Source organism: Rhincodon typus, chromosome 20 (genome assembly GCF_021869965.1).
Source record: "Rhincodon typus isolate 14 chromosome 20, sRhiTyp1.1, whole genome shotgun sequence".
Classification (NCBI taxonomy): Eukaryota; Metazoa; Chordata; class Chondrichthyes; order Orectolobiformes; family Rhincodontidae; genus Rhincodon; species Rhincodon typus.
In genome coordinates, this window is record NC_063351.1 from 15089127 (window position 1) to 15106162 (window position 17036).

Sequence of the window (17036 nt, forward strand, 5' to 3'; positions counted from 1 at the left end):
CAACACAATGTTCTTTGATTCTTGGGAGCTCCTCTGACAGATCAAAGCCTTTAAAATCACGAAAAACATTTGAGAGAAGCTTCCGCCAAACTGCATGCAAGGAGGTCCTTACCGACCTCACTGCAGGCCTCCACGATAATGTCAATTACATTCTTGATGTTAAAGCTCTACCAAAATCTAAGAATACTGTCCTGATCCCCTCAGTGGCTGCAACCAGCTTCTTAAATGTGTGCCTTTAAATAATAAGCTTTTAAAAGCTGCTATTGCACCCTGGTCCATGGGTTGAGGGAGAGGTTGTTTGGGAGTCGAAATAGGACTTGCTTTTCAGAAAGCTCACAGATGATGGGAGGATAGCTTGGTACATTATCCAGGATGAGGACAATCTTGAAATCCCATCTCTTTTTTTCCTTGCAATACTTTCTAAAAACGTCTTCCAAAACATCATCAAGGTTAGGAAAAAATTGCCCTGTCATCCAACTTTATTTTTTCTTGCTTGACCTGAAGTATATGCTTAGAATAGACTTAAACTAACCTTATCAAGGCTCGCGGGTTGGCAGAGTGGTATACCACCACAGGCTTAAGCTTTAAGTCTCCACTGGCATTGGCACCCAGCAGCACAGTCATATGATCCTTTGTCACCTTTAAAGCCTGGAGTATGTCCTTTGTTCATAGAAATGTAGGTTCATGATGGCATTCGCTTCCAGTTTAACCCGGTCGTCGTCTCCAAATTTGAAAATTTGGTCTCAGTTGTAGCCTTTTTGGTCAACTAATTTTATTTTTACTAAGGGAGGGAAATGCCATCATTTGTTTTTTGTATGCACTGGCAGCTTTGCCGCATGATTTGCTTTATGGAGAGCATAGCGGTTCTTCAAACCAGCCACTGCTTGCACTAAAGATAGACACGTCTGCAGGATTTTCATAATTTTATTTTTGTTAGACCTTTATAAATTGATCTAAGGCTTTCTCTTTTATGATCAGAAATGTGGTACCAGATTTTTTTTGTTCTTTGTTCAATCTTCTATCCACACACTTAGATGCTCCATCTCCAAGGTCCTTTTATCCATGCCCCCTCAGATTTGCTAGCACTCAGACTTGTTCCAGCAATACAGCTTGCTTTAATCTTTTCTGTTTTGTCTCTAATTGTGCATAAGATTATTTCTGTTATGCAAACTAAGGAGTCGACATTACATGGGCTCTCATTACGCTCAAAACGTTTTATAACATCTAGCTTCAGTGTTTTCACCTTTTTTCTTTTACATTCACCACCCACAATTTTATCACCAGGACACTTCTTACCAACGTTCCTGTCACTGTCGTTGCAATTTTATGGGTAACATGGCAGAATTTGCAAAAAAAAAATCAGACTGTGTACTTCTGTCAGCACTTCACCCCACAGTCTGTGAAATGATCATGTGATGCCAGCGCAGACTCCTTTGGTGTTAACGTTGTTTTTGCGGGCTCTGTCTAGAATACGTGCAATTGTGATGTTGATGCGTACTCTTCCACACTGATTTGAATTGTGTTATAGCCAACAGTGATGTGCGTTTTGGAAATAGCATTCCCCTATTTGTCAGTCGCATTTTGACCAATTTGTGTTGCTGGCACATCTGTTACAACAGAACTGACTGCCTGTACTTGATGTATGGCATTTGCAACTCACTGACTTGTGGAGCTATGGATTAGCCAAATGTTCACACTGCAAAAATGTTGATTTCCCATTGATAACTGGCTTAACTTTTCAAATCAGATTTCCTTAAGCTCCTAAACAGCTTAAAACCACCTTCTCCAATTACTGTTTTGCTAGGTTCAGTACTTCCGTAACTGGAAATGTCTTTGGATCAGAGTGCTAAAGGTTGATTGCTCAAATTTAACCTGTGGTACTGACTGACCTTCTAGGAATAGAAGGGGGTCCCTTTAACCTATCCACTTGTCCATTAGAGGCAGTGCTGCTCCTGATGGGAGTGGAGTTCTACAAGTAAATCAATGTAGCGGGAACTGGCAGTGATCTCGAACCTAATTTTGTCTAGGAGATTTTTCGATTCTGAGAGTACGTAATTAACAGGAGAGAACTGGAGTTTTAAATGAGCCAAAGTAATTTCTTCCTGAGCTGATGATTTAATGGGGGACTTGCAGAGAATTTAAATAGGTACACTACATCAGAGGTCTGACATGAAGCTTTGAAAGTGCAAAATTTATGTTGGTTAATGTTTCTATATTCATATCCTTTAGAAGTCATTACAATTGGTCTTTGTTTGTACTAAAGTTGGCAGGCCAGACACATTACATTTGGATAAGGGAAAATTTTTAAGGTCATTTGACATCTTGCTATAATTCTGTCAAAGCCGTATAGTCAGCTTCTGCAGTGCAATTTGCTCCCAACTTCAATTGTTGTTTATCACCAGACTATGTTTGAGTAGTTGTAGTAGCAAGGAGGAAGTTTTTACTCTTTAATTCAAGGTCAATTTATAGTGAACCATGGTATTTAGTCACACAAACAGCTGCTTCTTTTATAAGCAGGAAGGGTTCACTAACAGTTCAGGGTAATACAATAATTTCAGGAACAGCACCTTCTGTTCGTTGCCTTATTTTGATGTGCTTGAAACACTTTGACATTTTGGTAACAAACCCAAATTCCCCAACAGTCTTAACATTGATACTTCTCTGGATTTTGCAGTTAATTTAATATTGTGTTCTCTAAATTTAACCATGTAGTGTGCAGAACTTGTACAGTTGTTTTGCATACAGTTTTGAGCTCCCTGTGGCTTTCTGTTATAGGAATAAGTAAAAATCTACCATGGAAGAGATATGATTGGCAGAGTTCAAAAAACTAATAGTTGGGATACTAAAATTAGCATCTGTACCATATTTATTTTTGACTGCTGATGTATTCACCTGCCCTCTCCCAGAAAGTGTCCCTAGCCATTAGCTCAACTTTTCTGATACCAATGCAGTCAAATAACCTGACAGCACTAGCTGTCTAGACTGGTGTGAATACTGTACTGGAGGCATTTGTTGCCTTTGAAAACAAACCTGAGAGGGATAGAAGGAAGAAGTTGTTGTTTATCATAAAATCTGTAAACTTAAAGCACATTTGAGGCTGTGCACCATTCATTACCTTCTCTTCTATGTGCCTTGACATTTCTCAAACCTTTAGTGTGTCAATTAATTTTATGGAAGAATAGTAGCATGCTTTTGCTTGTCACCTGATCAAACTTTGATCTTCCTGTCAGTTCTGATATCAAGCTTTTGAGAGAAATGAACTGGTAACTACTCCAAGGTAGTGTGGAAATATCATTTCATTCTGCATCTACTTAAATACCAGCTTGTGTGGAGGTTGCACGTTTTCCCCATGTCTGTTTGGGTTCCGTCTGGGTGCTCTGATTTTTCCTCCAGTGCGAAGACGTGCAAGTTAAGTGGATTGGCCGTGCTAAATTGCTTGTGTGCAGGGGTGTACAGGCTAGGTGAATTAGCCATGGGAATGCAGAGTTACAGGGATAGGTAAAGGGATGGTTCTGAGTGGGGTTTGGTGTGGACTTGATGGGCTGAATGGCCTACTTCCACACTGGGGACTCTGCATTTCAGAACTGCTAAATAGAATCAACCCATTGTGCTTATGGCATCTCTCAGCCTGTCATGAAATCGACAATCGCTGTAGTTGGAAGACATCAGTTGTTGGAAAAACATTACCAGGACAATGAAAGTTCCCTCTTAACCCAGTTGCTTACGCCAGTGGGACCTATCTTTTTTAATACAATAGTCGAAGGAAAGGGCTTCAAGAAAAAAATCTTTATCTGGAACCTGTGCTATTTTTATCAATTGGTTTATTTCTTCAGTAGTCTCTTTGCTTTGCAAATTTTAAAAATTAGAGAAATCCGATGGTACCTTCAAGTGTTGAAGCAGTACTGCTCCTCCTTCAGGGAAGAGCCATCATATAAAGAAAAATCTACTGTGTAAAAATGTAAACTGAGTGGAGCATTCCTTTTATTTCTCAATTTAAAAACTTCTAAATGTTTAGGAAGGATACATCAGTACTTGAATATAATGAGCAGTATCTTTTCAGTGTTAATGAATAATCATTTTTCAACACGTTTGTTTGGAGTGTTTTGAGTTTGTGCTTTCAAACAATGTATAACCAATGCACTAAATTGTATTCAGCACACCATTTCTGCAGAGTTTTACACTTTTAAAAACACTGCTCTAGATTCAGACAAAAAAATAAACATTTTAGTTTTTGATAACTGTTGAATTACTGGCTTTCAAAGAGATTCTTGGTATAAACATAACTGGACACAAGTACATTTTCAAAATTTGGTGCCAGTTCTAAGATTGACTGTGTTCCAATATTACTGGAAGTTCCACTTGTATATGCCAAGTCATTATCAGATATTTAAAACCTGGTTACTGGTCATGACCATGAATCCATTGTGTTTTTTTTTTTTGGAAAAAGACATCTGGTTCACTAATGATAGTAGGAACTGCAGATGCTGGAAAATCTGAGACGACAAGATGTAGAGCTGGATGAACACAGCAGGCCAAGGAGCAGGAAGGCTGACGTTTTGGGCCTAGACCCTTCCAGCTCTACACCTTGTTTGCTCCTATGATGCTGCTTGGCCTGCTGTGTTCATCCAGCTCTACACCTTATCTCTGGTTCACTAATGACCTTTCCAGGGAAGGAAACTGCCATCCTGGTCTGGTCTGGTCTATATTTGACTCCAGACCCAGAGCAATGTGGTTAACTCTTAATTACTAACCCTCTGGGCAATTAGGGATGGGCAATAACGCTGGACTAGCCACTGATGCCCTCATCCAGTGTGAATTAAAAACTCAAATTGTAGATTGACACTTTGGTTGAAATGCTTATGTTCTGCAGGTAATACCATTCCCAGCTGTATTAATGAAATTTTGCCAAGTTGTTTTAACACTTGTATTTCATTTTCAAACTACCCAATTACTGAAGCATGGCATGTATTTGGATTTTTTTTGGTGCTATGCAAACAAGGTTCAGGAACTTTTTGGGGTGCACTGTGGAAAAGCCAACATTTTTATAACTGGCATAATTAGCAGAAACTCTATTCCCTTGGCAATTTGGAATGCCTTGATTTGTTGGACTTCTTTAATAATTTGATACTTGGAGTACACCATGCATTTAACATTTCTTTTACTGTAAGTTGTAACTAGTCTCAAACTTTCGAAATATTGTGTCATAGAACTAAAGATGCTCCAATGTCATGTTTGAGACTACATGCAACAGTTTTACTTTCAGAATTGATATTTCTTTCAGTTGATGAGGGGAGAATGGGGAGAAGTGATGGGGATAGGCAAAATAGAAAGGGGGGGGGAAATGTTGGAGAGAAGGGCATATTGGGATAGTAAATATGTCAAACTATATTGGTTAAGTATCAGTAATGGTTAGTAGCGACACAGGATTAACCTTAGATAACAAGGTTGTAGAGCGAGACGAACACAGCAGGCCAAGCAGCATCAGAGGAGCAGGAAGGCTGAAGAAGGGTCTAGGCCGGAATCGTCAGCCTTCCTGCTCCTCTGCTGCTTGGCCTGCTGTGGTCGTCCAGCTCTACACCTTGTCATCTCAGATTCTCCAGCATCTGCAGTTCCTACTATCTCTGAAACAGGATTAACCTCCTTTTATTTGCATCCAGTTTTCAACTAAAGTAAATAACTTGTCAATAGTGCTAAAATTTTGAAATGGGAAAGGGTCTCTTCTGACTTTAGTCTGTGGCATTTCATAGATTAGCGTATTGTATCTGGTTTTGATTTGGTAGTGCCTGCCTGAGTAGTTGAAGTGTGAAACATGAAAATGCCACATGCTATCAGAAACAAATAATAAGGACAAAACTGGAAACCACCGCAGGTATTGATGTGAAGGCTGGTGGAACAAAGGAGGACTTGATCTTTGCAGCCTGTTGCTTTTTCAGAACCCACTAATATTTTAATTATTTGTAATTGTATAGTAAATACTAGTGTTCTGAAAAATTGTAAAAGTACTGATGCGTTTCAAAGCTTTTCAAAACCTTTCAATAAAACTAATGCAATGGAGCCACATGTCGCCAAAGTCTGCCTGTAGCATGCTGCAGCCGGATTCTTTTACTGCCTTTTGACTCTGAACTCACTCATTCTGTTGGCAGGTTTTATCTTTTGTTTATGCAAATACAAAATTACATGTGAAATACATGAGCTATTGTAACACAAAGCCCTTTATAGGTGAAATTCGGGGCAGGTCACTGATATCACTACCTCTATATTAACTGCTGGATAGATCTTTGAGTGGCTGCAACAGAGCAATGGTGTAATGTCAAAATTGGCTTGTGCATTTGCTAGACACTTTTTTTTTTGTATATAGTTTTTTTACAAAGCTGAGTTCTTAATCTCAGCCAGACAGTTGAAGAAAACAAAGTTAATGGCCCAAATCTTCAGATTATAGCAAGAGGCCTCTACTCGACTTGCATTGCTGATGTACATCCCTTAAAACTGAGATTGACACATTTGCATTACCTACACAGGAAATTTAAACTTCTGGTTACCTTCCCTTCATGGCTTCCTTTCTCTGCCACCTGTTAAAGATCACTTACCTCTCCCATATTTCTCCACAATCACCTTTTTTACCTTGGTTTGCAAGTCAGTGTGAATTCTTTAATCAGTCACTGGCTATCCCTGCATAGCTCCTGCTTTATGCTCCTTTGCATGAGTTTTGATACAGACAAGGAGTGAATTTTTTGGATGTGCTTTTCTCAAGAATCTCTGACTTTTTTTTTGTTTTTGCTGGATACAAATGCTTAAAGCAGTCAAATGTGAGCTGCTCAAGCCATTCAAATTCTACGCACTTCTGGTCAGGACATCTTCTAAGGGCACAGAATTCTGATTGTACGCCTTCAGCATCAGTTCTTATTTTTTTTTTAAAACCACCTCCTACTTTTTGCTGAACTCTTACCAGACCACATGGAGTAAAGGTCATGAGGTTTGCCTGTTTAATTTTCTCTGTGCCAGTAGGGTCCTGCTGACCTCTGGCCACTTGAACTGCATTGCCAATCTTTCAAAGGAAATTAAATGCCTCTTCCTCACCAAAATTGGTGATTAAGTGGCCAGACTTGAACACAAAACTCGAATGTGAAGATGTGCTTGTTCCCTCACCAGGATTCAGTAAACCTGTCCCTAATGCAGTTCAGGCTTTTTTTTAAATGAATCCTGCTATTTATGGAATATTTGTTCTCCTTTATGACAGTGTTCTGGCATGTTTTTAAAGGCATTTTCTTTCCTTTAAACAAAACTCCCAGGTATGAATTAAGTCACTTGAAATAAAGATGTATAGTCCGCTTATAATAACGCCATAGTCATACAGCATGGAAACAGACCCTTCGATCCAACCAGTCCATGTTGAATGTAATCCTAAAATAAACTAGTCGCACCTGCCTGCTTTTGGACTGTATCTCTCCAAACCTTTTCTAATCGTAAACTTATCCAAATTTCTTTTAAATGTTGGTAAGTGTGCCCACATTCGCCACTTCTCAGGAAGTTCATTCTACATGCAAACCACCCATCGTGTCTTTTTTAAAATCTCTGGAGATATTGCAGCTGATCCTGATAACATGGTAATCCACTGCCCACACAGCAACGGGGCTTGCTACATAGAACAGCACCTCCTAATAGATTTGACGTTTTCCCCCCTCTATAGCACTTATTGGCAATATGGCCAGTGTCAGGGAGCCCTATGACAGTGGCCTGGTTGAAATCATTCATGTATGAATTGCCAATTAATGATCTCTTACTCTTTTAATCCCATATGCCTTGGTACCCTGTGACTAAAGAAATGTCTGAAGAATCAATTTGCATTGGAGGGAGTGAAGCAAGTTTGTTTTTTTTTCTCAAACACAAAACGTCTCTGCTTGTGTTCCACTAAGTGAACCTGGGAAATGTCCAGCCACTCTGTGGCAAGCATGACTTTCTAATGCAGGATAGCCCAGATATTGAAATGTGATCTTGCCAAGTAGCTGTTTCGCATCTGTACAAAGTTGTGGTGTCCAATAGTGGTACCTCTTGCAGTCTTTCAAGTAAAATTTGTGGCGTCAAATCCCATTCCAGGTAATTGTGTACAATATAGACTGGGGCTTTGTTTAGGCTGTCTCTTGAATGAGATGTTGAACTGGGGCTCTTCAAAACAATTTCATGTCACTATTAAAAGAGCATGAGTGTTTTTTTTTTAAATCACCTGGCTCAGTCAACATCGCAAGCAGATTGTAACTATTCATTTAGTTTGCCTTTTCTTTGAAAGATGAAGTGCAAATGACTACCTTTTTAATGTTAAGGCATTATTTGACCAATTGTATCAAAGTGCTTGAAAAATGCTCGCTCATTTGTCATCCCATCAGCCTCTGCATTCAAAGGATCACTCTCCTCCGTCTCCAGACAACTCCAGCAGAAGACCACGATCAAATACATCTTCCCCTCAATTCCCCAGTCTGCATTTCACAGGGATTGTTCCCTCCAGGGCACCCGAGTCCATTCCTCGACCACCACCTGCTTTCCCACAGCACCTTCCTGTGTTACTGCAGAAGGTGCAACACCTGCCCCTTCATGACCTCCCTGCTCACCGTCCAAGAACCTAAACCTTCTTTCCAGCTGAAGCAGTATTTCACCTGTACCTCCTCCAATCTTGTGTATTGTATTTGCACCCAATGTAGCCTACTTGACAGTGGAGAAACCAATCGCAAACTGGGTGACCACTTTGTAGAATACTTCCAGTTTGTGCACAAGCATGACTGCGACCTTCCTGTAGCTGCTCGTTTTAAGTATCCTGCTCGCATGCCCACTTGTCTGTCCTCTGCATGCTGCAGTGTTCTAATGAATCTGAGCAAACTGGAGGAACAATATCTCTTCAGACCAAGTACTTTACAGCCTTCTTGATTTAATTTTGAAAGTGTTGAATTCAATATTGTGATTTAATATAGGATATCTGGTTGGTTGGCGTGGATGAGTTGGACCGAAGGGTCTATTTCCATGCTATATAGCTCTGACTGAGAGGTGACAGCTGTTAAGCTTCAGCTATAAAGGATGTAATACAGCATTTAGAAATACATCATATAATCGAGCAGAGTCATGTCAGATAAGTTTTTTTTTCAAATCTTTGAGAAAGTAATAAACAGGGAGAGGTGAAGGGGAGCCAGTAGTTTTTATATATTTTGACTTCCCAAATGCATTTAATAAGGTAGCACACTTTTTTTAAAAGTAGTTTTGGAGCTCAGGTGAAGTATAATAGCCTGGATTGGCTAACTGAGTTTGGGAAAAATAGGTTGCCATCCTGAACATGCCCATCTCCAGAGTACCACCGGTATCTGTACTGGTGTCATAATTTTACAGTATATAATGACTTGGATGAGTTGTTTATTGCCAAATTTACAGATGATACAAAAATAAGTGGGAAGGCAAGTAATGAGGATGATTTGTGTGGGTAAAAACTTGGCAGACTGGATATAATGGGAAAATGTGAGGCTATGTACTTTGGGATGAAGAATAGAAGAGCTGAATATTGTTTGAGGGGAAAGGTTGCAGATAGTTGTAGCACAGAGGGACTTCAGGGCCCTTGTGCAAGATCACAACTGGCATCCAGGGTCATGGTAAGGCAAATGAGATATTGGCCTTTATTTCGAAGGGAACGGAATATCAAAAATAGGGATATATTGCTATTAGTATATAGCACGCTAATTACGCCACACCTGGGGGGGAAAAAGTGAAGAGTTTTTTGGTCCTATTATCTAAGGAAAAGTATACTGGCATTGGAGACAGTCTGGAGAAAGTTCACCGCTAGGTTGGGTATTGAGGAACTGTCTAATGAGGAGAAATTGACTAGGTTGGACCTGTTCTCATTTCCCTTTAGAAGAAAGGAATGAGACCTTTTATTGAAACAAACGTTCTTAGGCTGGACGTGGTAAATGCTGAAAGCTTGCTTCACCTTGTGGAAAAGCTTAACCAGAAGGCAGCATCTCAAAAGGGGTCAGTCATTTAAATAGATGAGAAGGAGCCTTTTCGGAGGTGGTCAATCTCTGGAACCTGTTAGCCAGATGGCTGCTAGACCTCAGCTGGACTATTGTGCAGTTGTGAGTGCCACATGCCTGGAAAGATGTGAATGCATTGGAGTGAGTGCAGAAGAAATTTACAAAACTGGTTCCAAGGATGACAAACTTCAGTTTGGATAGACTGAAGGAATTAGGACACTTCACCTTTGAAGAGAAGATGATTTGAGAAGAGATTTAATAAAGCAGGGTGATCAGCTGTACACTCAAAGATTTCCTTTTTAATGTTTGCTTATCCATGATTTTAACATGTTGCTAACCTGTTCATTTTACTAAATATGACATCTTGCAGGAGCAGGGTGGAAAGGGTAGATTACCACTTGTAAAAGGAACAATAACAAGGACTAAGATTTAAAATTTAAATGCAAAAGAAGCAAGAGTGATGTGAGAAACAGTTTTTGTGCAGCAAGTAGTTAGGGTCCAGAACATGCTGCCTGGAAATGTGAAGGCAGGTTCAATTTAGGCATTCAAAGGTATTCCATGTTTCTTTTATGGTTTCTATCTAAATAACATATGGAAGCAAGGAGATCAAACATCAGTACCTTGTGCTGATTGAACAGCCCTTGCAGGCACGATGGGCTGAATGGCTGCCTTCCACATGAACAGTTCTGTGATGCTATGGAAGCTGTGGTCATGAAGCTGGGAGAGGGGTTTTTAATCAGCGGATCCAGGGTAATGGGATAAGGCAGAAAAGTGGAGTTTAGGATTACCAGAGCAGCCATCATCTCATTTGCATGGCAGAGCAGACTTGATGCGCCTGCCTGGTTTTGTGGGTGTGTTTGCAAGTTGGTTTTTTTTCATCATCCTTATCCTGAAAGCTGTGATTTGTTTTACGGTTCTACAGAGCCCCTTTCATTTTGGTCAACCCAGAAAAGGGATATGAAGTCAACTGAGACTTCATTCTGATGTCTGTGTTCTTGGTGTCTGATTACTGGAAGGAGCACTTCTGATCTGATCTGGCCAGGGGCACCATACAAATTCATAGAACCCTGGAGTGGGCACTGTCTGTCCAGGGCCACTTTTTTTTATTGTGCCTGACAGCTGTTCAGTATACCGAAGCAATGAAGCTCATGACCGTGCTAAGTGCTTATCTTGTGCTGTCATACCACAGGTAAATTTATCCATTGAGCCATATTAACTCTCTCCACTTTGTCACGTTACCCAAGGTAAATGTTACGGCACAGCTCTAGTCAAAGATATTTTGAATTGCACCAAGTTCTGAGGTTGCTAACCATTTCATCAAATTAAACACAATGCTGGTTTTCTCCCTTCCTCAGAACTGTACACTTTGACTTCTTTTGATGTTCACGTACCAACAATTTTCATATGTTGTTGACTACTTCATTTTACCAAATACACACCGTTTCTTTTGGTGCCTGTGTATTGCTGCCTAGTTTAACATAGGATTTGAGGATGTATGAATCCCTCCTAAATTTGCCGAACAGCAAACAAAAATGCTGCAGTGAAATTAAGTTGAAAACTGTAGAAACCGTGTTTCACATTGAAAGTGGCAGTGAAAGCCAAAGCAAAGAAAATCTGGTGGGGACCACAAAGAAACTGAAGAACACCTTCCCAGCACTGATTCTAATGTATTCCAGGATCCACTTCCCCTCTACTCTCTGAACTTTAAAGAGAAGTTGCGGAACAGTGCATTGAAAGTTCAATTTCTCCTAAGTTTTTTTTGAATCCAGGGTGCACCTTTTTTTTTTGTTGTTTGTTTTTTACAGCTGGTGGCTTTGAATGTATTTGGTGTGGGGCTTATATGCACATAGACATGTACACAGCTTACATTCCAGGCAGCAGGGGTCACTGGCAACTCCTGGAAAGTTTGTGAACTTCTGTTAATGTTTTTAACCCTAAATTTAATGTGACTTTTCCCTTTAATTAGTGAACTCTCCACTTTAGTTCTAAGTTCAAAAGCCAGTGCAATTTGTTTTTACAACAAAACCATGTCACCTACTACAGGAACATTGAGAATTTCAAATCACTTTGGTATATCTTGTGTTTTTCTTAACTTGGGTAATTGCAGACGTTTGGATCTTGACCAATTGTATGTGACTTGTTGAGAATCTTCAAAGCTTTGTATAACAAAATAAATTCTGAGGCTCAATACAATCAGTTAAAACGTTTGGGCAAGTTTTTTTTTACCATTTGATTTCAACAGATTGAAAGTGTCCTCAAGCAGTAAAGAGTGGGCAGATGCACAAGCCTGACATGTCAGTTTGACATGCGAATGAACCCAGAGAGTATGAAAACTAGGGATAATAGGTGCTAAAATGAGTGAAATGTTGTGAAGCGCATTTCTTTTTGCTGATCCAGGGGAGATTTGTAGCGGGCAGCTGGGGTGATTCTTTCTGCCTGTGTACACGGTGTCAGGGACTTGCTGCACTATATCGTTTCTGCCCTCTCCATGAACTGGGCAGCTTCCTTTCACCAGTTTATTTTAACTCGTGCTTTGGCAGCTGCCTCAAAGCTGCAGATGTTCTATATTTTAAAAAAAAAAGCAAGACTTGCAAACCTTTAGAAGCTGTAATCTTGTACTGGAAAGTTAACCGTTTCCTTCCAGATTCCAGCAGTAGCAAACAAATCAAGAACAGCATTGTTTAATATATCTTGTTGAAAGATGCCTTTAAATAATTTCAATTTCAATGCCAGCACTGTCCTCTAATAACATTAGGAAAGCGGATATCGCTACTAAATTGTCGAGTCTGAAAATATGGTTGTGTTTACAGGTTTGGTTAATGACTGTGTTGATGTGATACACTAGCTGGTCCAATGTCCTGCATCAATAATGGTACAACCCACACCTTGTTCAACAGTGTTGCATTGTCAGCCTGATTATCGCTGAGCAACCCATGTAGAGGAGGAATCCTTCCTGGAAATGTCATTCCAGTCACCTTCAATAGTACTCATCTGTAACTTCAATTGGCAATGATGGAGGTGCAGCTCATAGATACAATCATTTGTGTAATGAAATGAGATTGCTCTAATTAGTGTACTTTTAAATATACTGAGCAGAAATGATGCATTATTTTGTTTAGACCACATGGCTTAATTTCATCACATACAATCCAACAATAACCTTACATTAGCAAAGTAAGACATCAGTTGCCTACATAAAGGAAGATGCAAAATAGGCTCTGATCGCAAGTATTTGGTATCTAAAACTGGTACATTTTTGCAAGAGGGCATGAAGTTATTTCAGTCTTTCGTGCTTAGTTATGTGCAGAGAATCAGAATAGCACAGCACATAATGGGGGCCAATTAGCCCATCCAGTCTTTCTGCTGTTTTACACACCAAGCAGGTTATCTCTTCGAAAACACCCAGCAACTCTTTCCCCATGTTCCTGCAACTTTTGCTTGTCTGGATATATATATTCCAGTAACTTTCTGAAGCTGTATAAAGCAGTACATTTAAGACACTAACTACTCATTACCTCTTCCTTTTTTTTTTAAAAAAAAAAAAAATTCCTCCTGTCGCTTCAGGGTCTTATGCCAATCACTTTTTAAAATCTGTGCTCCACTGTTATTTACCCCTCAGCCATTGGAAACAAGGATATCATTTTAAGTTAAATGTTGTGCAAAAGATGTAGAAAGAAAAATTCCCTCAAAATAAGACTTGAAGGATATAGTTGGGGTTTTTTAATTGACATGTTTGATTTAGAGATCCATGTTTTTCATTGATTTTTGAGTTCACTTTTGCTGCAAACCACTCTGCTATTTCGAATCATGTCTAACTGGGATCTCGGAGTTGTGGACTGGAGAAAGGTCCTACACCTGTGTATGTAGCAGCAGATGATTTTTGAATCAATCTTAAATTTGATAGGTTTAACAAGCAGAGATTTCAAAACCCCCTGTAGCCCATTCAAATGTTCAAAGTGTATCTGAAAGCATTCATTAAAATACTTTCTAAAACACAAACATAAGTGGGAGAATTGGCAATTGGAGAGAAACTTTAAGTTGAGTAATAAAATTTGAGCTTTCAGACCGTGTTTTTTTTTAAATAACAAATGCTTTCTAAGTCTGTGACCTCTGCCATGTGGAAGAATATCTGTTTTGATTTTAGCTTATTCATCCCATCAATCATTTTTCAGAGCCATGCACGCTTCATGTGAATATCAATGGACAACCTGACAGCTGAGCTAAAAAGATGAGGGTGTGGAGCAGTGAATAGACTGATGTAATTAGGCTTCCCTTTCACTCATCTGCTGGATACAATCACTAATCCAGTACCTTGTATCAATCTGAAAAGTTGTTCTCCAATTCACAGATTATTGAATAAAGACACCACCTAGTGTATTACTAAACTACTTGCAACAGGTTCCAAATTCAATCCCTGATTTGCATGCAATTGGTTACTTTTGAATTGGGAAGCTTGGCATCTGTGCCCTCCAGCTAAGGAGGTAAAACATCAAGCGGGAGTACCTGAGATAACAAGGTGTAGAGCTGGATGAACACAGCAGGCCAAGCAGCAGCATAGGAGCAGGAAGGCTGACGTTTCGGGCCTAGACCCTTCTTCAGAAATCCGAAAGCGGGAGTACCTGTTTCTTATGCTGAATACCATTTTTTAACCTAAGATTGCATATAGTCTAACACCCATTTGAGGCAGTGAATGCAGGTCACGCTTATGCCCCTATTCATGTTTGTATTGAGCACAAAAATTGAAATTTGTATCTCTCCTGCACTATGGTTAATGACAGTCACTTGGGGGGGGGGGGGGGGGAAGAAATCAAATCTACGACATTGGTAGACAGGCAAATGTGAGGTTTGTGTCTTGGTAAGAATTATCAACATTGTATAAATGTAAGATGAATTGGTTGGAGCATTTGAAAAGGGCTTTTGTGTGGCACTAAATTTGTCTCAATACTTAATGTCTATGTAAAGAAGCATTTTGGGGGGAGGGGGTGAATAATGCTGTTACCAGAACAATTCAAGGATGCACAAAGATTTGCAACAGAGTAATCATACCTCCCTTTTTGATGCTGTTTTTGATAAGTCCTGGTAGGAAAACCTGCATTTTATGTTGAAGTTGAGTTTCATTTCTTTTTTGAAATTGTTTCTCTTAGATGATTTCTGCATCTTGCTTCCACCAACATAGCCTGGGAAGTGAGCAGTAGAAAAGGTGAACAGGAAATTGATCACTGTTTTGAACAGGCTTTTTGAGTTGAGAACAAACTGACGACAGGGCAGGGCATCTATTTATAGCAGAGTTCAGTTGAAATTCTGCACGCTGGTTAAGAGATCTAGCTTCCCAGTTAACTGAAGAACTCATGATGATTTGCACTTCTGGGCTAGTCAGGCTGAGGAGAGGGAGTCAGTTCTTGATGCTAAAGTACACAGTTAAGGAATGTTAAAACCAAGAGTTCTGACCAGATGTGGCTGTGCATGGCATTTGTGACACATGTAGAGACATGGGAATCTAAATCTCCTCCCAATGCCCCTCAGTTGCAAGGGAAAACCCTGCCAGAAGCAGGCAGAAAGTCCAAGAAATTTCAACCTTAAATCATTGAAACTGTATTCAAAGTGTTTAATCTTCCAATCTTTGGTAAGTATTTGATGTGTAATGTGTGTCAAATGGGCGTAGAAGGAAAATTGAAGCTCAATTTAGAAAATGACCAATTGATTCTTTTGCACATCTTTAACAGATTTTTGGGTTTTAAATTTTTTTTATTCAGTAAAATGAGCTTTATTTTAAGCAGGTGAACCACGTAGCTTCATTCATTTAATAAACACCCTGGATTTTTGGATCTCCAAACCAAAAAAAATTCAACTTTGTGGTCACTGCCAATTATAAGATATGTAATTCTGGCAGCTGTTGCTTCAAAGAAATGAGCATGTGTTGGTGTGGAGAGGTCCAATGAGAAATTTCAAAAGAATGAATGGGTTGGGGATATCTAAGCCTTGCGATTTTGAAGAAAAGGTCAAAAGGCTATCCTCCACTCTTGGAATAAATAATTTAGTTTGCATTGCATTTTGTTCTTAAAATTCTGAGCTTGCTTTCTTTTTGTTTTAATACAGAACGTAACAAGACTTTAAATATCCATCTTGGACCTCCAGAGGAACGGCTTGCACTTCATGTTTTGAGACAGCAAGGACTTGTACCCGAGCACACAGAAATTAGGTCGTTGTACAGCACCTACCAACCCAACCTTACACAGGTTCAACTTTCATTTTTGAATTGGAAGCTTGCCTATGGTGTATGACCAGGAACGAATCTGATTGGGCTGATGAGTGGGTTGAGAGACATTTCATTGGGACAAACTTGCCTTGGCCTCTTAAATGTGAACTTTTTCACTTATTCAGTGTATACCTCTTATTGCTATTGCAATTGCAGTGAGATGTAGGGACGTTGGTGAATTTTCCTCACACAGTTCTTAAAGCATCGAATGCTTTGTTACATGGTCTTTTAAGGTTAAGACACTGACCTGCATTCTGTCCTTTTTTTTTTTCCTCTGCTTTCTCCAATCTTTAAAAGACAGACTAAAATACTCCAAAAGCCCAAATAGATCGGGCTAGTATCTGACTTGAATGTGCTGTTCCTCTGGTAAAATAGGAAGGCTCATAACTGCAATGATGTGAACATGAGGTAATGCGCCATGGTCAGGGATGTCATGGAACAGCTGCGAGACATGCTTCTAGGGGAGAGGAAATCAGTGGGGAGTTGTAATCCAAATCGGTACCAGTGACGCAAGGTATAAAGATGAAACCCTGAAAGCAGAATTCAAGGAGCTAGGAAGGAAGTTAAAATGCAGGACTTCAAAAGCAGCAATCCCAGGATGACTCCCAGTGCTGCCATCTACAAGAACAGAAGGCTTAATCAATTAAACATGACAGGAGAGCATCTGATTGCAGAGGCATTGGGACTTTCTGGGGAAAGTGGCAACTGTACAAACTCAATTTGGGTTACACAGTTACAGGGCTGGGCTTGATAATGTGGCAGGGACACTTATTTTT

General features: G+C 39.7%; 1 protein-coding gene across 1 annotated transcript in view; it reads left to right on the forward strand.

The window, feature by feature from the left end:
* Positions 1-17036, forward strand: part of LOC109936026 (myoferlin) — a 194232-nt gene that overhangs the window by 129553 nt on the left and 47643 nt on the right. Inside the window, exon 47 of the mRNA XM_048609170.1 lies at positions 16101-16240. Coding sequence (XP_048465127.1) covers positions 16101-16240 — 140 coding nt within the window. The remainder of the gene's footprint in view (positions 1-16100; positions 16241-17036) is intronic.